This window comes from Scomber japonicus, chromosome 18 (genome assembly GCF_027409825.1).
Source record: "Scomber japonicus isolate fScoJap1 chromosome 18, fScoJap1.pri, whole genome shotgun sequence".
Classification (NCBI taxonomy): Eukaryota; Metazoa; Chordata; class Actinopteri; order Scombriformes; family Scombridae; genus Scomber; species Scomber japonicus.
Window position 1 is genome coordinate 2624796 of NC_070595.1, and position 27146 is coordinate 2651941.

Below are 27146 nucleotides of genomic sequence, written 5' to 3' on the forward strand. Positions count from 1 at the left end.
TTTAAACTGTGCTTGTTTTTAAAGAAATACTGCAAAATAAAGTAATTTTTCAAAAAACATATCAAAAGAAGCTTGCATAAAAACATTAATATACGGTATGCAAAAGGAGAATATGCATTTGGTCTGTTTCCTTGTTTCTCACAACTTGTGTGATTTAATTACAGGTTGTCAAGGTTAAACAGGAGAGTGCAAAATATTTTTGCATATCCTGAAAATGAGTAAACCTTTCTCATACTAGTCCTAATACCTAAGTGTCAGACTCGTAAGAATTGTTTTAAGGCATACTGTACATCACACAGAATTCATCTTTGTACCCAAACATTAGGCTTTAACACACCGGCTGAAATCCTCAGCCAGCTTCTGACCAATTAAGATAAACTCCTTCTGTACAGATGGTAGATTGCCGTTGTGTTTGAGAGCAGTTCCCGCTTGGCAGTACCCTAATGTTGGATTGTAAAATAATGACATCCTGGTGGCTTCGTGTTCCAGCTCCTCCTCCTCAGAACACTGGGCACTTCTTGCCTCTCTTTTTGATGGGTGGGGGGCAAAGGACAGCGCGGATGGCCTCATCAAAGACTGTCTTCAGCCCCCGCTGAGTCAGAGCTGAGCACTCCAGGTACTTGACTGAACCTGACAAAAAGAGACAGCCAGAGTGTATGGATGAGTTCAAAGTTCTCCTATACTCCAATCCACTTTATAATCCTTATTTTTTCTCTCTTACCTTATTTGATTTTACAACACATCCACAATGCATGTAAGTATCATACATTTAACTTAAATTAAATCCAGTATTCAAACACGGTCTGGTTCCAGTCCTCTCAATTATAGCCTACATCTGATTTGATATAAGTGGGCTGTTAATTAAAGGACAGATTCACATTTTTTTTCTTTCTTTCTTTCTTTCTTTCTTAAAACAGTCATGTGCTCATATGAATACTGAAACCTGTCTTTCTTCCTGTTCGTACTAACCATTAGAAGTTCTCTATGAGCTCCAGTGGATATTTCAGTCTGTTTCCACTCTACTTTGTGGTGTTTTTTTTAATACAACAACTTTTCCATCTTATTTCAATTAGTTAGCACAAATCATAATAATCTCCCTCCCAATAACTAATAAAATAGCCAGAATGAATGAAGTGAAACAAAAACATCCAAGTGTCTAACTGTGAACTGTTGACTTGCAGTTCTCATGAATTGAGGTACAGCAGCCCCCTCAGGTGGCCGCCATGTATGTGAGCAAGGCAGGACCCAGTCAAATCCTTTGGGTGGTTAATTAATACTGATTAATATTAATATTAATTATAACATTAATTGATTATTAATATGAATATTGGCTTGTTTACTTTGTCTGCTAGTTTACCTCAGAGAGCTCAATGAATGTGTTTGTGATAAAAGTGTCTTTCTGGCTCTTTAAGGGGTCATGTGTGTAAATGTAAGAATGTGTTATATATTTTGTGCGTTCATTGTGATTAGTGAGAGTTCAGTTGTTTCTTTTCTAGTGTGAAAATCTGCATATATTTGTGGAATTTATTAGTTAATTCTTTCCTACAACCAAATATAATATTTCTGAGCTATATGTTGGCAGTCCATTAAATTCTCTTGGAAACTAATATATCAGTATATTGCATTGATATTGTGCACACAGTTGAGGAGGACTTTCAGTGTAATTAACTGATTGTGCTATTTCTGTTCCGTAGCTAAAGGGGAGGGACACAAATGGCGGCCGATGACGTAATAACAGTGAACGTTGTCGCATTATACAAATGTATAATGCGACATTATTGCCCATTTATGCTCAGATTTTTCTCAATGTTTTTATGCATATAATCATGTTAATTGAGTCCCATATGAACATGTTCTAAAGTTATTTCCTCGATTTTGTGCTCTCTGTTCAAGAAAATCTCATTTGAATGTTCAGCAACTATAGTTGCCGGTGGGCACATACCTTGTATCTACCCCTCTAATGGTGAAAAGTGATTAGAGCACAAAAAATAACATGAAATCCAGCTGTCTTTATTAGAAAGACTTTTATTATTTAAAACAAGTGTGAGAACAATTCAATTCATTTTTTAAAAATCAAAAAACATAAAATATTTCACCATGGTTTTTTTTTTAGGATTTCACCTAAGTTGATAGGGCAGACAGTGGAATGAGACGTCGCCGCCACAAGGGCCAGCGATCGGCTTGAGGTTATCTAAAGTCACCAAAGCGGCTGGGGCACCCCGAGAGGCACCCCACATGGGTTTTGGGTCTGATAAATGCACGCATCCCTGGAGGTCAGCGCTCGTTTGCATGTATTAGCTCTAGAATTGCCACAGTTATCCAAGTAACGGTGAGAGCGATCAAAGGAACCATAACTGATTTAATGAGCCATTCGCAGTTTCACTGTACTGGCCGTGTATACTTAGACTTGCATGGCTTAATCTTTGAGACAAGCATATGCTACTGGCAGGATCAACCAGGTAGCCCTCAGTCACTGGCCAGCGCAGGAAACACCCGCCCGGCCTGCGCCTGCGATGTTTGCGGAGCGGACCCCCGCATGCTGCCGCCACCTGCACGGGCTTGCTAACCCGGCCGGCGTTTGGAGCTGCGGAGACTGAAGCTTTTTGACACAGCCTGCAGGTCAATGACCTGCAGGCCTCGGATGCAGGGTTTGAGCAACCTCGTGTGCGCCGGAAGCCGCGCTGCGTGCGTCGGACCGGGGTGCCAGGGGCACCCGCGAACGCCGCGACTCACGGGAAGGCTCAGAACCCCCCGTGGATGTCCTGGGCCATATAAGCGAACCCACAGGCCGGAGGAACCGTCCACCCAAACACCGGCACAAGGCCTGCCAACGGTCACCCCCCTTCGTGGCCCAACTGTTGTAAAACGCGCACTAAAGTGCCCTCTTGGGAGCCAGAACGCGTGCTAAGGTTTCCTCTTGGAAGCCAAAACGCGTGCTAAGGTGCCCTCTTCGAAGCCAAAACGTGTGCTAAGGTGCCCTCTTGGAAGCCAGAACGCGTGCTAAGGTGCCCTCTTGGGAGCCAAAACGCGTGCTAAGGTGCCCTCTTGAGAGCCAAAACGCGTGCTAAGGTACCCTCCTGGTTGGCAAAACACGCGAAAGTGCCCTATTCAGTGGCGAGAACGTGCTGTATGTGCCCTTTCTTTTCTTTTCGCCCCGCCCTTCAAAAAGTCTGTGCACGTCACTGCCCCCAAACTATATTATAGTCTACCACACAGCGCTAATAGCTAGCTAGTTAGTTAGTGCTAGCTACCAAACACTAGCAATATTGGTTACCTAATGTTAAAGCTAACACTATCAAAAACTGTATTGTTACCAAATATTAGCCCTTTATAATGTTGGTAATGTTAGCTAACATGTGTGAACACATTATTAGCTACTGACAAGGTATGTGCCCACCGGCAACAATAGTTGCCACTTTGGGTGATTCTAGAGACTTTCATGATTAAGTAGATATATATATGTCAACAAAAAAAATATTATTATTGTGTCAAAATTACCTTTTCTTGTGGGGGTTTGTCGTCACCATGCCCTCAGTAAGATGGGTCAGGAACTCAACAACGCCATGTGACAGGAAGTATATGGAAACTTTTATTTTTTTCTTAATATGATTTTCTAAGGTGTCTACTCACATATCATTGATATATAAAACATGTATAGTATTTAGAAATGTATTTATAAGTGGAAAATGACAAGCATACACTTCGGCAACTATTGTTGCCGGTAGGCTTAAATGGGTATGTGTTTTAGCACTAAGTACTATTGTCACATATCAGACATCAGTTCGTTTCTTTGTTAATTTACCTGCCTTTGGTGCTAGCTAACGGTAGCATGCTAATGCTAGCTTACAACGCTAGCTTGCTAACACTAGCTTAATATCGCTAGCTTACAAACGCTAGCTTGCTAACTCTAGCTAATAGTCATATCACATAACTGTGTGACAACTGTCTTTTAATTGATTTGATCTGTATTTTATATGTAATTTTATTTCTCATGTGAGCTGTTATTTGTTTTATTTATGATGTCTTTTATTTATTCTTCTGTACTTTGGTCCACTGTGGTTGTTTTGACGTGCTTAACAAATAAAGTTGGATTTGATTGGATTAAAAACATACATTTGCTGTTTTCACAGACTAAAATTTCCTACATATTTTATATCAAAAACCGACCTGTAAGGTGAAGGGTTGCTATGTTATGCATAAATATTAATCCATTATACACACAGAACTCTTATATAATCTTTGAATAAGCATTGAAGAAATGTATATTAAAATGTCAGTGGAGAAGAAGTCTCAGCTTTGTAGACAGGGTGCAGAGCTGTGTCGCCATAGATAACAATAGAGGGAAGTGTGGAAAAGTTGCCAAGGTGGGGAGAGACCAAAGGAGGGGGGCGACACAGCTGTTAGATATATTAAATATGTGTAAAACAGGATGTGCAGATCTTAAAATAAGCAGCAGAATAATGTAATATTTTTAAGGAGTAAAGCAACCGAAATAGGTAAAAGTTTAAACAGCAAAATATCTCCTAATAAGGGAAAGGGAAGTGTAGAAATTAGGATGATACAAAAGGAGAAGCAAAAGGGAAAGAGAGCAGATCTCTCTGGGTGAAGTGCTTGAATACTTTTATTCAATGTAAGAGTGATCTCCGCTTTTTGCAAACAGCGTTAAATAAAAGAGGTGATTTGAACCAACTCTTGTCTTCAGAGGTGCTCTCTTCTGCATCAACCAACTCGGGAAAAGCAAAACCTTCAGCTTTAACAATTTGGGGGCTCGTGTCCGGGATGCAGAAAGAGCGGTAAAAGAATTTGACCAAACCTCATCGGGACAGGGACGGGACACCAGCCGGCTAACATAAGGTAAGCAGAAACCTATTATAATAAAATTCTGTATATTGGACATTACCAAAACAGGTGTCTCTGATCTGAACCGCTGAGGAAATTCCAAATTGAAGACATTAGAGTGGTATATTTAAAATAAAGGGTGTGTTTTTTTTTTTTAGAGAAAAAAAAAAGAGAAATTAAGAACAGACCGATAAGCTTAAAACAGGCTGTCCTTGGTCCATGGCAGGGCCCTACCAGCCCCTGACGAGGGGGTGGATCGGTTGCTGGGGGAGCACCCCGGGGAAATATTGAGGACCCCCAAATGCTAAAAAGTGAAATAATTCAGAAATTATTTTGAATAAAGGGAATAGTAATAGCCTGGGGTTAGAGTCCCCTAGCCTGTTTTTGGGGGTTAGAGTCCCCTAGAAAAAAAAGCAATACGGAGTCTGTTCTAAGGAATAAGGTTAATATTTTCCGGTGTGATATAATAACCTTATGCATTGTTTTTTGTGTTTAATAAGGTTAATATTTTCCGGTGTGATATAATAACCTTATGCATTGTTTTTTGTGTTTAATAAGGTTAATATTTTCTGGTGTGATATAATAACCTTATGCATTATTTTTTGTGTTTAATAAGGTTAATATTTTCTGGATAAAATTTTCAGGTATGATATAATAACCACATTATTTTTGTGCTTAATAATATCTTTTCTTTTTCTTTTTGTGTGTATACAAATAACGAGGGACACTGGGAGTGGGAAGAATAAAACTCTGAGGTGTCTTCAGTGAAAGATCATTTAAAGCAGTGTCATGACAAACCCGACAAACGGACAGAGGAAACCTTTGCGGTGTTAACGTAATCTGTCCGAGCCTTGGAAACCTAGCGGTGTTAACGAAAATGGCCTGGTTTGTCATTAGGGTCAGTTGCTCGGATTAAACTCCAAAAAACTGACTGGCTGCTGATCTTAAGATACTGAATTGGGCTTGTTGCTCGGTTGAACTACATACAAACCGGCTGGCTTCAGAGTTCAGGATAACTAGAAAAAGAAAAAAGATGGACGGAGAGTTTGACAGGGAGATAGATGATGACGGATGGGGTCCCGTAAAAGGGACGTGGAAGCCCCTTGAGACACAGCTGAATAATGTAATGATGGCAGCTGCCACGGTGGTTGAAGGAAAGGAAAAGGAGACGAAAATGACAGCGATAAAAGAAAAGATAGAGAAATTGATTAAACATAAAGGAAAAAAGCTGTCAGATGCCGGCCCGTTAGGGGCCTGGCTGTGGGAAAAGGTAAAAGAATATGCAGCCAGGAAAAAAGAAACAGCAGAAAAGGAGAAGGAGGCAGGGATGTTGCAGAAAGGAAAGTGGAAAAAGGAAGGGAAAGCTCTAGAAGAAGAGCAACGAAGCTGGTCCGAACTGGCGGTCTGGTGGCAGAGCATGAGACACCTGCACGACGGTAGACGAGAACAAAATGACAAGTCCGAGGTAAGACCACCCCACAACACACAACCACCACCGTATGCACCTCCAAGCGCGCCAAGCGGCCTGTACCCCACCTTACTTGTATCAGGAGGAACGGTACAGCTAGGATGTGAAGGGTCAGAGGAAGGATCCGAAGTAGGGGCCACAGCGGGGAGTGTGTCAACAGTGGGCGGCGGGAACAATCCCGTTATCGATGACAAAGTAAGGTCACAGGGAATGTCCCCGCACCCACAACCATTTGAAGTCAGAACACAGAGAGAGAGAGAGAAGGAAATAAAATATTGGGAAGAAAAACGAGAGGCTGAGGACAGAGAAGCAGCGGAGAAAGAAAAAGAACAGGAAAGACAGTTCAGAGAAAGATTGAGGGAATATGAGGAAAACAGGGCAAATCTGAAAGCGGGTGGGAGTTCTCCCACTCCCGTAGAACAGGGAGAAAAACCAAAAGGAAAGGTTAAAATGAAATTAAAGGGAAAGCTGATAGACGGTCCAGGAAAAGGAAAAGGTCACCGAGCAGCTCTAAAAGCAGCGCTTGAGGGAGAGTGGACCAGTGCAGATGAGGAAGATTGGGAAGAAGAAGAAAAAATAGATGACTGGTATAAAAGGATGGAAGATGAACAAGAGCAATTGATAGAGGAAATAGAGGAGTCATTGGGGGAAATGAGAAACATAGAAAAAACTCTTAGGGCTGGAGAGAGGAACTCAGGGAGAGGGAGACGCATCCACCCGATGCAGACTAGGCATGGACCGCAGGTACCGCCACAAAGTAGCATGCCAGTAGTGACTACCGGAGGGGGCCCAAGATATAAACCATTTGGTATCGGAGATATACAGGCAATAGTGGATAAACTACCGCCAGTAGCCGAGGGAGGGAACCTATGGTTGAGTAAATTAGATCTAACAGCGGGCCAAAAGTTGGCATTAGGGGACTTTAGGGCAGTGATAGCTAGGTGCCTGACGGGAAGCGACATCCGAGACATAGAAACTCAGGCAGGGATACTAAAAGTAGCAGATGACGTCGAATGGTGGAGACTTAGTGACTTAATAGGAGGAGTAATGAGAGAAAAGTACCCCCTGCCAAATGCGTCAGTTATGCCAAAAATGAAGTGGGATCCTAAACAAAACCCTAGAGAATACCTAGACCAGGGAAAAGAAATGTGGCTGAAATACACAGGGTATCATCCAGGGAAGGAGGGATCTCAGAGGGAGTGGTTTAGACAGGCTATATTGGAAGGGATGCCAGAAGAGGTGAGCACGGCCATGAAAAATAACCCAGATATGTTAGGTTGTGAATCACATAGGTGGGAGAAACACCTCATACATCATCTGTCCCGGGCACAAGATACGTGCCAGAAGGAGCAGGAAAGTCTCAAAAATATGCAAACACAGCTCCTGAAGTTACAATTGACGGAAGCTAGACAAAAAACTGAGGCAAAAAAGAAGACGGGTAAAGTAATGATGGCGGCAGAACAGGCAGCTACCCCTGACCTGTTTCCCGTCCCGCCCTGGGGACCGCAATCACAGCACCAACGACAAGGGGGATATGGGGGCGGGCCCATGAGGGGTAGAGGGGGGCTGAGAGGTAGAGGCGGAAGGGGCGGAGTCCCAAAGGGACCGCAGTGGGGAGGTCGTTGCTTTTGCTGCAATGAGGTAGGACACTAGGCGCGAGAATGCCCTCAACAAGGAAGGGGGGGAGGAGGAAACAACATCAGAGGAAGGGGAAGACCTTCTCCGCCACCTACTGGTCAAGGACAAAGACAACACCCCGTACCCTCAATGCCTCATCAGATGGCACAGTGGGATGAGGATGAGGAGTGGGGCACCTACCAACAACAATGACACGCCCCACAGAGAGACTCAGACAGCATTCAAACGGCGGAACCAATGCTGTCAGTACGAGTCGAAAAGAAGACTCTGCCATTTTTGGTTGACACCGGGGCAACATGCTCAACAATGAGGAGCGTTCCCCCGGATACACTGTCAACTAAATCTATCACACTAATGGGATTCTCTGGGGAAAAACAGACTCTGCCAATTACTAAACCATTGTTGACCCAATTGGGAAATCAGAAGGTGAAGCACCCTTTTGTGCACTCACCTACAGTCCCTATGAATTTGCTGGGACGAGATCTCCTAGTAAAGCTAGGAGCATCTATACTGTGTAGCGCCGACGGGCTGGTAGTAACCCTACCCGATGGCACACAGTTACCTTGTACCGGTCTAGCCACCTCCGGACAATATTTGTTACAGCCTGTGAACGAGCAATATGCTGATATATATTGGGGTCTGTTACAACCAGAGACGACGGAGCAACGTGGCGTACTCTCTTCCTACCTTGGGTGGAAACCCTGGATAGCCCTCCTCGAACCTTACATCTCCCCTCCGGACCCTCCTCATGTCACTTTGTTTTATGACAGATTACAAACAGACTGGTATCAGGAAATGTTCCAAGATCAATTAGAAGGGCATAAGTGGACAATTGACACACAGAATATTTATGTCGCACCCGAAGGAGTGGCGGCTGCTGTTAATCTAACCTCTGACCAAGCCTTATGGTATATGATGTCAGAAGAAGCAGCCCCACATGTTTCATTGGCCCTACATCCTCAACATCAGGCAAAGGAATTGGGGGCAATAGTAAAACGGGCGCTGGCACAAACAGATTGGATAAATACCACCATTTCTCAAATTCAATATTCTGCGGCAGCTAAGACGTATCGAATTAACGTCAAAGCCACCGACATAGCCCTAATGGAACATGCACAAATTACCCGCCAACATGGCAGGGAAAAAACTGATCATCCTCAGGCGACAGACATGATAGAATCTCTCCCCCAACATTTATGGGCACAGAACCCCACAGACGTTGGCAAAGTGAATTGCCCCCCAGTTACATTTAAAGTGCAATCTGGCGAACCATTATGGGTTAGGCAGTATCCACATAAACCTCAAGCCGAAGCAGGCATAAATGATACTATCGAAGGACTTCTGGCCCGAGGAGTGTTAGAACCCTCGTCCTCACCCTGGAACACCCCTATATTGCCCGTAGAAAAGAAAGGAACAGGCAAATATCGTATGGCACATGATTTAAGAGCCATAAATGGCATACTAACCACTCCCACGGTCCCTGTACCTAATCCATATGTGGCACTGGCAAATTTAGATCCATCACACAGTTGGTTTACGTGCATAGACTTAGCGAATGCATTTTTCTGTCTACCCTTAGCTGAAGAATGTAGGGACATTTTCTCATTTTCGTACCATGGTCATCAGCTTCGGTACACACGTCTGCCACAGGGATTCGCTTTATCCCCAGGCATCTTTAACCAGACCTTGAAACAATTTCTCACCAGATGTCCATTACCAGATAATGTCACCCTGGTGCAGTATGTAGACGACTTGCTATTAGCAGCACCGACTGCCACCTCCTGTCTGGAAGCCACACGCATGGTACTCCAGCATCTGGCTGACACAGGATTTAAAGTGAGTAAAACTAAATTACAGGTGGCACGCAAACAAGTCTCATTTTTGGGACGAATGATTTCACAAAAGGGGGCAAGTATGTCTCCCCAACATAGAGCGGCCATTTTACATCACCCTCGGCCGATTAAAGTCAAAGACATGTTATCCTTTCTGGGTTTGACCGTGTATAGCAGAAATTACATCGCTAACTATACTGGTCTGGCTAAACCATTACGGGACTTAGTTAACAGCAAAGGCATGCGTAATTTGAATGCCAGCCTGGAATGGACACAGGTTGCTGAAGGAGTTTTCATTGCACTTAAACAAGCTTTAGCAACAGCAGCTGAATTAGCGATCCCTGATTACAGCTTACCTTTCTATTTGGATGTCTCTGGAACAGAACACTGCGTTAACGGCATTCTGTTCCAGAGAAAAGGGGGAGAGAGAGTAGTGCTAATGTACATCAGTGTGATGCTAGATAATTTGGAAAAAAGACACCCACAGTGCACACAACACGCAGCGGGAGTAGCAAAGCTAATACAGAAAACGGCACATATAGTTATGGGACATCAATTACAGGTGCTGACAACACATAGCGTGGTGGCATATGTGAACTCACAAACGTTCACACTCACACCACTGAGACAAAGAAGATTGAGCAAGATCCTAGAAGCACCAAACATTTCCTTCACACATGAGGGAATAAACATGGCAGACCAAGTGGGCATGGGAGAGCCACATGAATGCGTTGAACAAGTACATAAGGATGTAAAAATCTGACCTGACCTGAAAGCGGAACCCATACACGGAGCAAGGAAGCTATACACGGACGGGTGCTGCTTTCGACATAATCAAGAGGGACTTAAGGCAGCATATGCAGTAGTGGAAGACGTACAGGGAGACATGATAACCAGGAAGGCAGAAAGACTGGAGGGGCAGCAGTCAGCACAAAGAGCAGAAGTAATAGCTGTGGTTGAGGCTCTTAAATTAGGACAAGGACAGGAGGTGAACATTTTTACGGATTCTGCATACGCAGCAGGAGCAGTTCATGTGGAGTTAGGACAGTGGATGAGAACAGGATTTTTGACAGCTACAAACAAACCTATAAAACACGAGACAGAGATGAGAGAATTAGCCGAAGCACTCTTGCTCCCCACAAGAGTAGCAGTCATAAAGTGCAAGGGACATGACACCAGTAGCGCACCAACAGCTAAAGGGAATAGTGCCGCAGACAAAGCAGCAAAACAGGCAGCGGGATATGAGGAAAAATCAGTAATGATGTGTTCAGAGTCTGAATTTGAACCCGACTCTAAATCCGATATAACTGGACTAATACAGTTACAGGCACAGGCGTCCCCACAGGAGAAAACCCTGTGGAAAGCCAGAGGAGCTGTAGAAAAAGAGGGACTTTGGAGAGCCCAAGATGGTCGCCTCATCTTACCGCCAGGGTTGAGATTAGATGCGCTGGAGGAAGCACATGGTGTGGGACATGTGGGGGTGGCACAAATGATGCGAAACCTGGAAAACTGGTGGCATCCATATTTGAAAGACATGGCACAGCATTTAGTAAAGACATGCACAATTTGCACTAAATTCAACACCAGACCAACCATCAGGCCAACACCGGGAAAATACCCCCTAGAAGCAAAGACAGGGAGAGAAATCATCATTGACTATACAGATATGATAAATCCAGTAAGAGGGTATCGGTATGTATTGATGTGTGTGGATGCTTACACAGGGTGGCCAGAAGCCTGGCCTACCAAAAGAGAGGACAGTAAATCAGTGGTGAAGTTTCTGATTAACCAATACATCCCTAGACATGGGTTCCCTGCTAGAGTCCGATCAGATAATGGGACACATTTTAAAAATCAGGATCTACAGGAAGTAGAGAGAATGTTGGGGTTGAAACATAAGTTTGGTACAGTATATCACCCACAGTCTCAGGGAAAAGTGGAAAGGATGAACCAAACGGTAAAAAACAAATTGGCAAAAATCTGTGCACAGACCAAAATGAATTGGCTAGACGCATTACCACTAGCGCTCCTGTCGATTCGGCGCTCAGTGAATCAGAGTACGGGATTCACACCACATGAGTTGCAGACAGGCAGGGCTTTTCCAGGGCCCCAATCTAAGCTATCGGGAACACTAAATGATGACCAACAGCTAACCACTAAAGCATATTTCCATGAACTACAGGGTCTCGTTTCAGCTTTTTCCAAACAGGTAGCCAGCAGGAGCGAAGGAGAAGCCACCACCACGTCACCAGAGACAGGGTGGGTCCTGCTGAGAGTCATCAAACGCAAGTGGTCTGAACCTAGGTGGACAGGTCCATACAAGGTGGTCGAGAGAACGACTCACGCAGTACGGCTGAAGGGAAAAGGTGACACCTGGTTCCATTGGAGCCAGTGCGCAGCAGCAGAAGAGCCACAACGGTCCCTAACAGAGATCCTCGGGTCTCTACAAGCTGAGAGCACTGGGCTGGCTAGCCCAGAAGAAAAGCCCACTAACCAAGGGGCAGAATAATCCCCTAGTGGCAATTTGGGAATAGGGTAGTCTACCCCTGTTCCTGAAGAAAGAAGACGTCAGAAGGGAGGAGGTGAAATAAGCGCTCCTCTCCTGCATGTAGCGTGCCAAGCTACCAACCACAGAAGGGAGGAGGTGAAATAAGCGCTCCTCTCCTGCATGTAGCGTGCCAAGCTACCAACCACGGAAGGGAGGAGGTGAAATAAGCGCTCCTCTCCTGCATGTAGCGTGCCAAGCTACCAACTAAAGGAGAAGAATAGAACATAAGTTTTTTGTTTTGTTTTGTTTTGTTTTTTGTTTTGTTTTTCTTTTGGTGACATGAGTCCAACCCAATTAAGTGTGTTTATTGTAGGTTGGGTAATTGTGATGATTGTGTTCGGGTGGGCGTTAAGCAGATTGATTATCACAGGACACACAAGATTGTAAATTAATAACACCATATATAAGGGAAGAAAATCTTAATAACTATATAAGGGAAGAAAATCTTAATAACTTGTCGCTAATTGCCACAGAGTTGGGTGAACAGACTACGATAGGAAGGTGAAAAGCCCCTCTAAGGGTAACCCCACTTAGAGTAACAAGAAGAATAGGATCTGTACACCAAGAAGGTCTAGCTTGCTAACATAATAAAAAACATTAAAAGGCAACAAAAATGCCACTATACGGAAATCATAGGCTTCTAGTAGGGCTAGGTGCATTAGCCCTTTTGATAGGGACCATTGTTTTTTTGGGTATGTGAATCCATTGACCAACCAGCACCGACCATGGTCCCCCGTGCCCGCCGAGCCGAACCTCAGAAAGATAAGTGTCTCCAGCAATATGGAGGATTCGAATTAAACTACACCAAAGGATCTACCACGTCGTTTAAATTTGACCTGTGCGATGTTATTCCGTGCGGAAGGAGTAAGTCCTCCTGGAGAGGATATGACGTGTACCTGTGTGGATTGGGATGGCCAGGAAATCAGAGATGGTGTCCCTCATGGGGACACGTCTGGCAAGCAACAAATAGAGATTTTAACCCCGTGACTAGAACGGCGGATGGAAAGTTGAAAACGGCAGGACACTTTGCCATACAAAGAGATTACAGTACCATTTCAAACCCGGTAACTCTCTCCATGATTGAGCTACAACAAAATCCGTATAGTGCTAGACCCTCAGGGGGATGTTGGGACCCTAAAGAAAAATCCTTTTACGTCCTGCTGGGAGTCGATGTGTCTGGAAAAGATCCCATGGCATTATTAAAAGTAAATCTAATTGAAATCCCTGCACCTCCTTCAGGAAATAGCACTGAAGGAAACAAAACTGAATCCACAGACCAGACCCCACCTATGTCGCCCGAAGTAACCACCTTAGACTATTCCCAATTACAACCGTCAGAAGTAATTCAGATGGCCACGGGATACGCTGACGACAATCTTTGGCTGAACTGGGTAGCCCGATCAGCCAAAGAACAAAAAATGGGAGATTGTGTAGCTTGTGCGTCAGCTAGACCTCACTTAGTCACCGTGCCAGCCCCATTGTTTCCCGACGAGGACCCCACGGGGTACAATTGCATGGTGAGACTAACCAAAGGCCGATCCCAGAATTGCACCACCCTCGCTAGTTTGTTTCCACCCATTAGGAATGATACCATTACAGGACCATTCACCCCAGATAAAGCCAATGGAAGTTATGTATGTTTTAACTTCACCACGGCCCGTTGTGGTTCCAACCACAATCCAGCCACTCGCAATATTTCGATTGGAAATCTTGACCCCTCATGGTGTAACATCACCAAACCCGGAGAAGACTTAGGAACATGGGCCAGAGCAGGGCTATATTATTATTGCGGACGACGCAGGTTACTCATGAGAATTAAACCCCATATGTATGGTACTTGCGCCATGGTCCGCCTCAGGACTCCCCTTATGTTGATAGGAAATAGACTGACCACCGCTCAAGATTCTAGAGAAAGTAATGCGGCCCTTACCCGTCACCGCCGCCGTCATGTCTTAGCCAAACGTTCCGCGTCAGGATTTGACCTGTCTGTTAATTCACCCACCTACCTGGATGCAATAGGTGTCCCGAGAGGAGTACCAAACGAATTTAAATTAGCTGATCAAGTGGCCTCCGGATTTGAGAATATACCCATAGTCTCCGCTCTGTTTCCCGTTACTCCTAACAAGAACGTTGACCGTATCAATTATGTACATTACAATGTATTGCGTCTGGCCAACCTTACAAGAGATGCGATCGAGGGTCTTGCGGACCAATTAGCGCCCACATCTCTCATGGCGGTTCAGAACAGGATGGCCCTAGACATGCTCCTAGCGGAAAAAGGGGGTGTTTGTGCGATGTTTGGCGATATGTGCTGTACATTTATACCCAACAACACGGCTCCGGACGGCTTGGTTACTAAGGCACTAGAAGGCCTAAGGACCCTCTCCAAAACGATGCATGATCATTCTGGGATTAACAACCCATTGGAGGATTGGATGGCGGGCATGTTTGGTCAATGGAAGGGTGTCATTATGTCATCATTAATTTCAATTACCATTTTTATCGCAATTTTGGTAACATGTGAATGTTGTTGTATTCCTTGCCTCCGGTCACTGTCTTTGCGACTGATTACTACCGCAATTGAAGGTAGAGAAGCACAAATGATGCCGTTGTTGGAGTCGCATCGGCAGGGGGCGGAGGATGAGGACCCAGAGTGGACTCAAATGATGTCAATTGATCTCTAAAGAGAGATCAAAAGGGGGAATTGAAGGGTTGCTATGTTATGCATAAATATTAATCCATTATACACACAGAACTCTTATATAATCTTTGAATAAGCATTGAAGAAATGTATTTTAAAATGTCAGTGGAGAAGAAGTCTCAGCTTTGTAGACAGGGTGCAGAGCTGTGTCGCCATAGATAACAATAGAGGGAAGTGTGGAAAAGTTGCCAAGGTGGGGAGAGACCAAAGGAGGGGGGCGACACAGCTGTTAGATATATTAAATATGTGTAAAACAGGATGTGCAGATCTTAAAATAAGCAGCAGAATAATGTAATATTTTTAAGGAGTAAAGCAACCGAAATAGGTAAAAGTTTAAACAGCAAAATATCTCCTAATAAGGGAAAGGGAAGTGTAGAAATTAGGATGATACAAAAGGAGAAGCAAAAGGGAAAGAGAGCAGATCTCTCTGGGTGAAGTGCTTGAATACTTTTATTCAATGTAAGAGTGATCTCCGCTTTTTGCAAACAGCGTTAAATAAAAGAGGTGATTTGAACCAACTCTTGTCTTCAGAGGTGCTCTCTTCTGCATCAACCAACTCGGGAAAAGCAAAACCTTCAGCTTTAACAAAGGTCAGGCTACAAGATGGTTTTTTTTGTGAAAAGAGGTGTAAAAAGGTGACCTCTCTGACTGACTCTGCACCTCAAGTGTTTAAAAGCTTATTTTGAAAACTGACATGACCTGGCATGACAAGTTTTGTACTGGTTTGCTTATCTCTTATTGATTATCCTCCATTCTGCAAGTTAAAAATGACAATATATTTAGTTGATCGTTTACGCATCACGCATGTATAATAACCTAGAGCATGGGCATATTCGTTGCATTACATTTAAATGTGCCCACACACACACACACACACACATACATACACAGTGTCTGTACCTACCTATCTCTCTGGCCATGGCCAGGCCCTGTGGGTAGGTGATGGGAGACAGTTTTTTGTCTCTCAGCCTTTCAATAGCGTCCTTGTCGTCTCGCAGGTCCAGCTTGGTGCCCACTAGGATGATGGGTGTATTTGGGCAGTGGTGACGAACCTCTGGATACCACTGCAAAGAACGGCATAGAGGTCTCAGGTCAATGATGAGCAAATATGTGCAGCAAGTGCTTTGGTCTTCTTTAAGGCAGTAAATACATCCATAGTGAAACAAACTGTAGTATTAAGGCCAATTCAAGGTTTCTGCATTTTGCGTCTGAGGCCAGGTGTGGGCTTTCATACATACAGTTCCATACATACTACAATCAGGGGTCCACAGACAAAGACATGCACTAATTGCAGAACAAGAAAAAGTTGAAAAAAAGAAAAGCAATGGTTTAATGAGAATAGGAATACAGTATACAGTAGATGAGTGCTTTTCTAGCACATGAATGGGTGGCACATTTGCAATGCAGACAGTCCAGTACCCCTCTGCAGATGTCCATGTGTGGCTCAAACTTTTAGACTGCATGCGGACCTGTGAGGATTTGGGTAGATGACGAAATTCATGTCATGGGGACCCAGAAAAGAATTAATTGGCCTTTACAGTCATTACATCTGATGCTGTTGAAGATACACTATGTGATTTTGTTACATGATTTCTTTCATCCACACTATTAATCAGTTAATCTAAATTAATCTAAATCTAAAGTCAATGTCTAAAGACATTGTGGAGATTTAGGTGAGCTGTTTTGTGTGTTTTTTTTTTTTTTAAACAAAGCTTTTTTCAATTAAATACTTCTTGTTCAACACAGCACTTCAGACCAGTTTCTTTTATCATTTCATGGTGATAATGAGCTGGGATCAGCACCTTGGCTCGGACGTTCTCAAAGGAGGCAGGGCTCACCAGGGAGAAGCATATCAGGAACACATCCTGAGCAGAGAGAGGACAAAGAATGACACAGTAAACATTTTACTCTCATAATAGAAGTTAAGTTGCATTGTGACACTCTATCTGATTTCATAATGAAACTTTATTCCAGAAGCTGTGAACCAAACACAGAGACATCCTGCACACTGGTGTTCCTCAAGAATCTGTACACTGTAAGAGATGACAACCATCATCTCTTACTTCCACTACTATGATGCAGTGCCAGCATGCACAGTAAACCCTCTGCAACTGGACCATAATACAGTGGCAATCTGGTCTTGAACCAGCTAAAAGTTATTTAGTGTCCATCAGCATCAATATAAGTTCAAACTCTTCTCCTCTGTGCTCCCTTGGTGGTAGAACAATTACCTAACTTGACTCCTTACTTGTCTCTAAAATGTGTTTTAAGACCTACATACCTCTGAGATTCATGGCTGAGATTAGCTCATCCACCTCACTCTCTCTAGATATCTCAATCACAATATAAAAACTTTACTTTTTCTTTTATCAGGTGGAATTTGAAGCTGAGAATTGTGGCACTGCTTTGCAAAGGCTTCTCCTCAATCCACTGTAGCGTAGAGTCTAATTCATTTGTGTGACACTTTGTACCAAAGGAATGAATGTAAATGTCTCGTCCTAGCTGTGTTCAATGTGCTGACAGGTGTCCAGTGTAAATACATGAGCCAAGAGCAGATGATGTCTTGATTTAAGATGAACTGAAAGTATACCTGCATCACAAAATGTAATACCATAACTTGAAGTAACACGTAAATCAAACTAATTCCATACTCATTTGATTGATTTTCTTTTAACAAAAAAAACAATGTTGTTTTCTTGATAATTAATCCAATATCTCAAAACACAAGACAATAAACTCATGAGCTCAGTGTGTGAAGACTAATTGCAACCACATCTCCTCTCAGATTCTGCACATTAAAAAAAAAACCTTACAATGTGTTTCTATTGCTTCCAGAGCCGCTTCAACACTCTAGGAAAGGAGCCTTATTGACATGCAGAGCAGGTACACACAATCAGTGGCAGACAACATACTAGGACTGAGTTTCCATTCAGAACTGTGTTTACAATATGACACACAGAGCAAAGCCTAATGAACAAGTCAGCAAAGAACTACAAGTAACTCCTGAAAGTACTGGATGATCCAATTTTTGGGGGTCAAATCCTCTTCTGGGGAACGACAGAAGTCTTGGATGTAATGTCAAAATCTCTCAGCTGTTGAAGACCAGCACTACATGGACTGAAAATCACCACATCATCTGCATACAAGAAGTGGTTAATGAGATAATTACCAACCATACACTCTGTTCCACATCCATTACACTTCACTGACTGAAATGTTAAAAAGAAAAGGAGACAAAATTCTACTCCATTATTTACATGGGAAAGATTTGATACAGAATTTACCCATTTAATTCACATCATCAGATGAACATACCAAAAAAACAGGATTCTAACTACAAATCTAGGAACTCCTCTATGGTAAAATATGTTAAATAATTGTTAATGGTTAAGGGGCTCTAGATGCATGGATAAAACTAATAAAAATAGTGGAATTTGTGTGTTGTATTTATCCAAGATCTCCTTTAAAGCAAAAATACACCTATCAGTGTCATGTTTACATTTAAAACCACATTGCTTGTCAGAAGTCAGGGTGAACTGTTCCAGTCTACATAGGCTGCGTTCACACTGCAAGCCAAAATCTGATTTTTAGTCATAAATCACATGAAATCCGATTTTTGCAAACCAGATTGAAACCACCTTTGGGAGGTAGTTTCAAATCTCATTTGGACAGATGTGTCTGAGTCTGAACAGCTCCAAACACTCAAATCAGATTTGACTGTCCGTGACGTCTTTCTACGTCTACGCTACGTCACTCTATGCTTATTGTTTGAGAAGATAAGATTGGTCGTGTGTGTGTGTGTGTGTTACCGTCTGAGGGTAGGACAGGGGGCGAAGCCTGTCATAGTCCTCCTGTCCAGCTGTATCCCAGAGGCCCAGGTTTACTGGTTTACCATCCACCATCACATTTGCTGAGTAGTTGTCAAAGCTGAGAAAGACACACAGCAAATCCAGTTTACATGTGAACAGGTGTGTGTGTGTCAGTTGTAGCTTAAGTTGAAATCATAGACTGTAAAAAGAATGGATGTAGCACCCGTGACGTCACCCATTGGTTTGGGGGAGTGTGTTTTGTGCCTCTACTATGGGCATTAGGACTGCGCCATATTGGATTTTAGTGGACGTGTACTTTCCATATTTGGAGGAGAGGCGATAACTCTACGGGTCAGCCGGCCTAGATAACCGCGCCGAACTGAGCTAGCCTAAGGCTAATCAGCTAGGCTAGGCTAACAAGCAGCTACTGGCAGCAGCTACCCGGTAGTCCAGCCTCCAGCACAGCGACCTGACAGCAACTGACTCGACCGCAGGTAACGTTAAGTTCCTTATAAAAAATATATAACGCTGCAGCTCTTGAAATAATGATTAATGTTTTATTGAGATTATACTACATAAGAAATAAAGTTAAATAAATAAGTCCGCTGGGGACCAAAACTCATCTTAACCCTCAGATCCTGTTAGAAATGACTAACGTCCTCCTGTTTTCAAACACACACCATGATAAAGTTAAAATAGGTATTACAATATATATATTTTTGTTGCTTATGGTTAGGTGTCTTCTAATGAATGAATTTTTACCCGGGTGGCGACGCACCATTCTCGGGGAGCGCTCTGGGAGTGTCCGCTATCTGTTTCTCCAGAGCTGGAGCTTCTAGGACTGGTTCTCGTTTTACAGTTTGTTTGTTTTTTACGGCAAATTTTGATAAAATGTTAAATCTGGTGAAAATCAGAGACAAAATCACTTCCAGTGTCATCAGCCCGATGAAATCCCTCAGCTCGACCCCCCCCAGCGCGCCCCAGTTGCGGCTCCGGGGGTGTTGAGTCCCCTGGGGGCAGCGCGAGTAGCTTTAGCTACCCCGGGAGCCGCAATAAACAGAGAATTATAAGGTGCAGACCATGGCGCAGACAGGAGATCTTTTAGGAGCACGATGTACCTTGCAAAAGCCACCTCTCTGCAACCTAGGAAAATTATAGCATGATCACAGCCAAATGAAAAATCTGATGGTCCATAAAATGTGGCAACAGGATCTGAGGGTTAAACGTTACTACTCTGTGAATTTACTATGCAGAATAATGTAAAGAAAGTTTGTTAAGCATTTTATATACTTAAATTTTTTTTAAAAGAAGTGAGATACAGGGTTCTGACATGACAGGGATAGATATAGATAAATCGACTCAATAGTATATTTAATTGTTAAATTGTGCTAAATTTAAACAGCCTCAGCAATAAAATGCATCATATGCAGTGATTCATCAGTGATATCAATCCACAAACATTCTATAACAGTAAAACAGAGAGGGACTGTTTACTGCATAAAGACTGTTTTTACTTTTATACTTAATTGCATTTTGCAGATAAAACTTAATGTTAACACTTTCACAAAAGTGAGGTTTTGAATGCAGGTCTTTGTAGTGGAGTATTTTCACAGTGTGGTATTAGTAGGCTACTTTTACTGAAGTAAGGCATTTCAATACCTTGTACACCACTGGTTAAAAGATTGTTTTGTTTGGTCATTGTCTGTTCATTTAAAGAGTACCTCATGTTCAAATAAATTATTTTCATAATTGCACTCCTTTTGTCTTCTACACTTATTGAACATGTTAAAAATGTCAGTTAAAAGGAATATCAACTTAAACACAAATATTAAGCATTAAAGCTCAAGTTTTACTAAAAATTGTAAAAATTCTCACAACAGTGTTTCTGTTTTCTGACCTTTCCAGGGTGCCCATGGAACCTTTAGTCTTTACCAGTACTTTTTTTTTTTCAAATGTGCTAAATCATATGTCTATGTCTTACCTTTACTAACGGTAGAACTCTAATATGTAGATAATTATCTACTTGCATGAGAAATCTCTCCACATGATTAACTGATTTTAATAAGGTTTAAGATGCATGTTATACATCTAGTTTTAAGAAAGTCAGAAAAAAGAACATTTCTGAGTATCTGTGACAACAGGTGGCAGGCAGACGCTGAGTTCACGCTCAATACAGATTTTATTGAAAGCACAGGGCAGGATTGGGGGGGCTGGAGAGCAGGGTCCAGTTCTGTCTCCTCATGCTGACGACCAACTTGTCCAACCTGTCTGGATCACCTAGAGGGAAACTTTAAAATGACACATATAGGTGCTCAGCAACTTATAGATCAGAGGTCACAAACCTTTTTCATACTAACAGCTATTTGAGGATATGGAGTAATAAAAAGGGCTTTGCTTGATAAAAAGTTCCTTCATAACAAAGTTACACAGTTCACCTTTAATAATAATACCAACAATGAATATAATAAGAAATATGTATTGTATTTGTTTATGGGTGGCCTGATCTTGTTTTTGAACATGATTAACGATTTCTGAAATCAGTATCGCCAATACAATACAGATCACACATTCTTTGGATTAGAAGCTTGCTTTTTGCAGTGTGGCATTAATTAGGCTATTAATTTATTCATTTAAGTTACTCTTGACACTGTATATAAGTATTATTAAATGAAAGATAACAATAATAATAATAATAATAAATGAAAGACAATACAGAACATTATGTATATTCTATATTATATCCCGCATTAAACGGACTGTGAGCACAAAACACACCGCAACAGCAGCTAACATTAGCTGCTCTGGTCATCTGTCTGTATCAGCAGAGACCATGAGTCGGCAATAAAGTCATTATACAGTGCCAAAATCCAGGTAAAATAATTTATACAGTCTATGGGTAAAATAGTACTACGTACTTCAGTACTTCACTAGTACTTCACCGAAAAAACTGCAACACAGAATCCTTTGTCGGTCGGTTAGTACAATCAACAGCACAACACGCCATATTGCCAGCAAAAAACTACCCGAAAATAGGCAAACAAACACGGACACCGCAGTGCCTGTCAACTGTTGGATGTCGCCGCGGACCTCTGGGTGTAGCCTAGCCTAGCCCAGCCGATGCTTTAGCATAGAGCTAACTGCTGGCAACTGTCTGTGAACCTGTCACTCAACGTAACCACGCCCTAATTTATGCCAGAATTTTAAGCCTAAATGACACTTAAACGGTTAGTGTCCACTGAGGTGGAAACTATCGGTAAATACCAAAAAAATAAAAGGCACCAGGCTTTAAATATGTTTTTTTTTAAGCTGTAAAGTCGGCTATTTTAACATGGGGCTCAATGGGAAATTGCTCCCTTCTGGCACCAGCCCCCAGAGGCTGCGGGGGGGACTGCAGCTTTTTGAACGCGGAAGTGGTCTTCACTCGGAGAACCCACAACTCCCCCCCTTGGTTGAAATGTGGGCTGTACTCACACTGTGGGGATGTACTCTCCAGGGAAGGCATTGGTGGTGTAGCTGATGAGTAGACATGTCTTACCCACCGCCCTGGAGACACACAGAGAATATAGGATATACTGTTAACATGGTGAGAACAGAGTCTTTAAACTTGGATATAAAACTGGTACTGTATGAATACAAATGAGTGAGAAACCTACATATACAACATCTGTAATTTGAGTATATTTATGTTTCATTGGACAACAACTTAACAGCTATAAAAAATGTGTAATAAGCTTCACATCTACTTTAAATGACACACTGTGGATTTTGTCCTCCATCACTTCTGTTGAAAGCACTTTTTTTTTTTAAATATATTTTTTGGGGCTTTTTTGCCTTTATTGTACAGGTAAGTGGAGAGAGACAGGAAACTGGAGGCAGAGAGGGGGATGACATCCAGGATGGGGCTGCTCGATGCGGGATTTGAATCGGGGTCGCCTGCAGCGAGGACACATGGGGTGGGTGCTCTAGCCACTGAGCTATGCTCAACCCCTGTTGAAAGCACATTTGAAGGAGATATTTTAATATTCAGTATGAACAGGAGGAATGATTACAGAGAGGAAAACCTCTTCACTGTTCATATGGACACCTGACTGCTGGTTTAAGACCCACTTGAAAAAAATTGTGAACATGTTCTTTAATGTAAAAGGAAGTCTGCATAAGTGTTGGTGGTATCTTAAAGATGCACTACAAATACACTACACATACATATATAAGGGTTGGCCAGATGAGCAATTCAAAAATATATTTAAAAATGGTTTTAAAAGCGGCATCAGGTTTTTTAAAATGTACTTTTTTTGTTTTGGTTTTATATAATTTGAAATGACATTTGCACCATGTTTTACCAAAAGTAAAACTGAATGCTCAAAATGTCAAATGGTGTAACCACAAAATAAATATAAATATTCAATATTTTATCACCTACAGTGTATTTAAGTGGACTTATACTAATAATTACTTTATTTAAAACAATGTCTGACATGACATGATTCCCCAGATTAAATGTAATATTTAGAACAATAGTATTACCTTTATTTAATATAAAAGTTATAATGTAAGATCATGCCAAACTAGTTGATATGGTGTTTTATTGAAAATTTAGTGTTTATAAGCAAGTTGAATTATATTCTATTCTATATTATATTCTCTCAAAATGGATTAAAAGCAGAAATTTGATGCTGGGTCCACAAAAAAAATAAAGTGTTTATTGTGTTTATTTTCTCATTTTAACCCCTTTCAATTTGACTAAACCACATGGACACCATAACAACCTCATTGGCCACTAACCACTCAGTAACATAGTCAAATGACATTCTCATAATACTCTGTGAAAACTCTGACCAATCATATCATTCGGTCCGAATGATATGATTGGCCGAGCGACCTGCCTGTTTTCCCCTTCCGCATTACGTAATCGCGCACGCACCCCCACCCGGAAGATAGTCTGTTGTGGATCCACAGCATTATAATACATCCATGATCCACGGAGATAGCCGTAAACCGACAGTAACAACTGACATTGACCGACAAAAGCGGGCCACGGCTTCCACCTCCAGCCGCTCCTATATCAGAATATTTTATTGTAGTGTGCGTTCGCGGAGGGGGAGTGCGAGGGTGAGACATAGGAGGGAGGAGGAGTTGTTCAAGATTTTTCAAAGTGCTGTGTGAAATGCAAGGAAGGTGAGAGTCGCTTTAACTAAACACAAGTCAAACACCAAGCTGCTGACTGAGCGAGTAGGAAAAATCAGATTCCTGGGGATTAGAAGGTTAAAACATTCAAAAATTAACTAAAATGATCAACATAATATGAAGAAATAAGAGTTTTGACACTGTAGTGTAGTTAGTATGCTAACCAGTTAGCCCTGGCCTGTCCTGTGTCTTAAAACCACTTGGCCGATAATGATAGTGATATGCTAGCTAGTTTGTTTGGTGCAGGTGGTCAAATTTTACGTACTAAAAATGAATTAATTTTAAATTATTATTATTTAAACCTAATTTGAATTATCTTCATTCCCCCTCTGATGACATGGGTTGGTGAGTGGGAAGCCAGTGAGGGATCATACTTCTCTCTATTTATCATTCATACTGGTTGACTGGCACAGACTAACCAGACTTGGTTCTTATCCAGCCAGGACTCATCTTAAAGTCTGTGTTAAGTCAATTCATTGATTTACTTCTAAACATATTATACATGTTGGAAAATGGTTACAGAAAACATGTGAAAAGGCTGATAACTATTCAGTACTGAATTGTGGAGATAGAGCCTTAAACTGTTTCTCAGCCTCTCATTTTTCCTGTCTTACTATATAAGACCGAGAGTCCGCTCTCCTCAGTGGTTAACCTGCCTAGTGGCCAGTTATTCTTACTACATCTATCACTACTACTACTACTACTACAGTTAGACAGTTAGCTGAGTTAGCGGTCGAGTTAGCCACCGAGCTAGCAGCTGAGTTAGCAGCAGAAAGCTCTCAGACGTAGCGTCCATGTTTCTGGTAGAGGTGGTGACTTTGATTGACAGGTGACACTTGGTAGGGGGCGGGGTTTCAGCGAACTCGGCAGGTACGCCCACAGCGTTTGGGAGCAGAGACAGAGGCTGATTTTTACACAACAATTTCATATATTTGGCAATTTTTTTAATCATTCAAATTTGGCAGGGTAGTAACGACACACTTTTCTGTGGTATGTCAAACTCAGAACACATATTTATTCTTACTTTACACAGACTTTAAGCTTCAAGGCACGAGGTCACTGAGGCGGGTGTAGATGGATGTAGTAGTGGAGTATGACTGCCACACCGGATCCATCTTGTTGACTTATTTATCATATAGTAAGCACTGCATGCCCAGCTTAACACACAGGGGCACGAGAGATAAGAAAAAGAGGGATGTCAAAGAAGGAGAAGGGGAAGAGTGCACACTGCTGATAATGACGGGAAGATTTGGGATAAGCAGTTTATCTGGGTGGAAAATACATAAGGCTTCAAATATCATTAAGATTACATTTAAAAAGACGCTGAAAAAGGCAATGGATGATTTTTCAGGAAAATAATTCTATTGTCCTGTCTGTCATCACTCTATCAGTGATGAACAGCAGAACTGCTGTGTCATAACAATATCTGTATGATCATGTTTAAATATATTGTCATGCTTGGGATAAAACAGTGGTACAACAGAGCACAGTAGATGATACATATTTGTACAGTATATACTAAGGATACGGCCCTCTGATAAGGAGTTTATAGGTTGTTTCTTTATGAATGTTAATTAATCATCATAAATGATTTACTAACCTGCTGTTTTATCAGTCAGCTCTTTAGTTCTTTATGTTGTAAAAACCTTTTCCTGTTGACTTATTTATGTTTAGATGACTCATACTCATTTTCTCAGTTTGCTTATTAGAAGTGTTCATTATAACTGAAGGCTGTGGTTTAAACAGATAACTAATCATAATATCAGCTGTGATAATATAAAATGTTATAATTGTGGATGAATGCTGTACATTAATTACCAAGAGTTATTTTATGGACACTGAGTCTCTCTCTCTCTCTCTCTCTCTCTCTCTCTCTCTCTCTCTCTCTCTCCCCCAGACGTTGCTCTTATTAATGAATAATAGGTGATCTATAAATCATACATGATTTAACCATTTATTATGGAAGCGTATTGCATTCACTTGAAAAAAAATGACTACTTGTGATGAATTAAGATAATTTTCCTGTTTTTCTGAGTAATTGTTTCAGTTTTTCTGAGTAATTTTTGAGATAGATATTTAATGAGATAGATTAATTCAAAATTCTGCGAAAAGCTCCCAATCTACAGAAACATATTTCTGTCATGCCAGAAAATGGAAAAACGGAAAAACAGGAAAATTATCTTTTTTATCTTCAGATCTTGATGAAGGGTACTTTTTTAGAAAGTGGTACCAAAATGGACCAAATTGTACTTTAATTTAAAAATGTTTTTAAACTTCTGATCTTGTCTGTTTACTTGTATTCATTCATTGTTTTATTTTCTTCTTGTATCTACCTAATATTAAAATAGGTAATATTATTAAAAAGTAAAATTTTAAAAATTTAAAATATACATGTTTTTTAATTGTCAGAGGGAAATATGAACTTTTCATGCCACTACATTTGTGACAACTGTAAAAAAAAAATCAGTTTATAAAATATGAAACATTACATGAAACTACACTACAGTTTAGTACTTAAAATAATTGTAAGACTTGTATACTAATATTCTATTAGAGGTGTATTGTTAGTTTCACTTGATCTGAGTGTTTCTTCCACTAGAGGATGAGTATGGAAAAGCTACATATTGTATTGTAGCATTCCCTGTAGCTAGGAGTGTGTGTGTGTGTGTGTGCGTGTGTGTAGAAAGCATCGCAGTGTAGGTGTAAAACATTACATCATTAGAGAAGACAAACCCAGCAATAGCCACAAGGTGCACTTTTACATACACACACACACACACACACACACACACACACACACACACACACACACACAGCTGTAGAGTTAAAGCAAAATTAAAAAAAAATCTAATCAGCAGTAAAAATAAAAACCTGGAGCTCATCACTGTGTGCAGCCATCGCTCACCTTCCATCAGTCTACCAGGTTTCATCACTTCATTTCATGTCCGATGTTCATCTCACACCCACCAGCGCTGCAACCCCCCCCCCCCCCCCCCCCCCTCAATTCCAGCCCAGCCCCTCCTGCAACAATTTCCCTCTCAGATGCGAATCGACTCATAAATAAAACAACATTTCAGTGAATTAATTCTCACCCATCGCCCACCACAACACATTTGATGGCCTGCAT

General features: G+C 41.7%; 1 protein-coding gene across 1 annotated transcript; it reads right to left on the bottom strand.

Moving 5' to 3' along the window:
- Positions 1–353: 353 nt before the first annotated feature.
- LOC128379611 (ras-related C3 botulinum toxin substrate 3-like) lies at positions 354–27146 on the bottom strand. The gene is made up of 6 exons (XM_053339304.1): positions 27112–27146; positions 22307–22378; positions 18836–18953; positions 16829–16891; positions 15931–16090; positions 354–630 (listed from the first exon to the last, which is right to left on the bottom strand). The coding sequence occupies exons 1-6, from the start codon at positions 27144–27146 to the stop codon at positions 500–502; spliced, it is 579 nt and encodes a 192-aa protein (XP_053195279.1). The 3' UTR covers positions 354–499.

Excerpts from the sequence above, each read along its gene's own strand:
- LOC128379611 (XM_053339304.1), bottom strand. The coding sequence starts at position 27,146 with ATGCAGGCCATCAAATGTGTTGTGGTGGGCGATGG. Across the intron at positions 22,379-27,111 it reads TGTGTTGTGGTGGGCGATGG|GGCGGTGGGTAAGACATGTC; the intron begins GTGAGAATTAAT and ends GTGTGTCTCCAG. Across the intron at positions 631-15,930 it reads GGCCATGGCCAGAGAGATAG|GTTCAGTCAAGTACCTGGAG; the intron begins GTAGGTACAGAC and ends TCTTTTTGTCAG.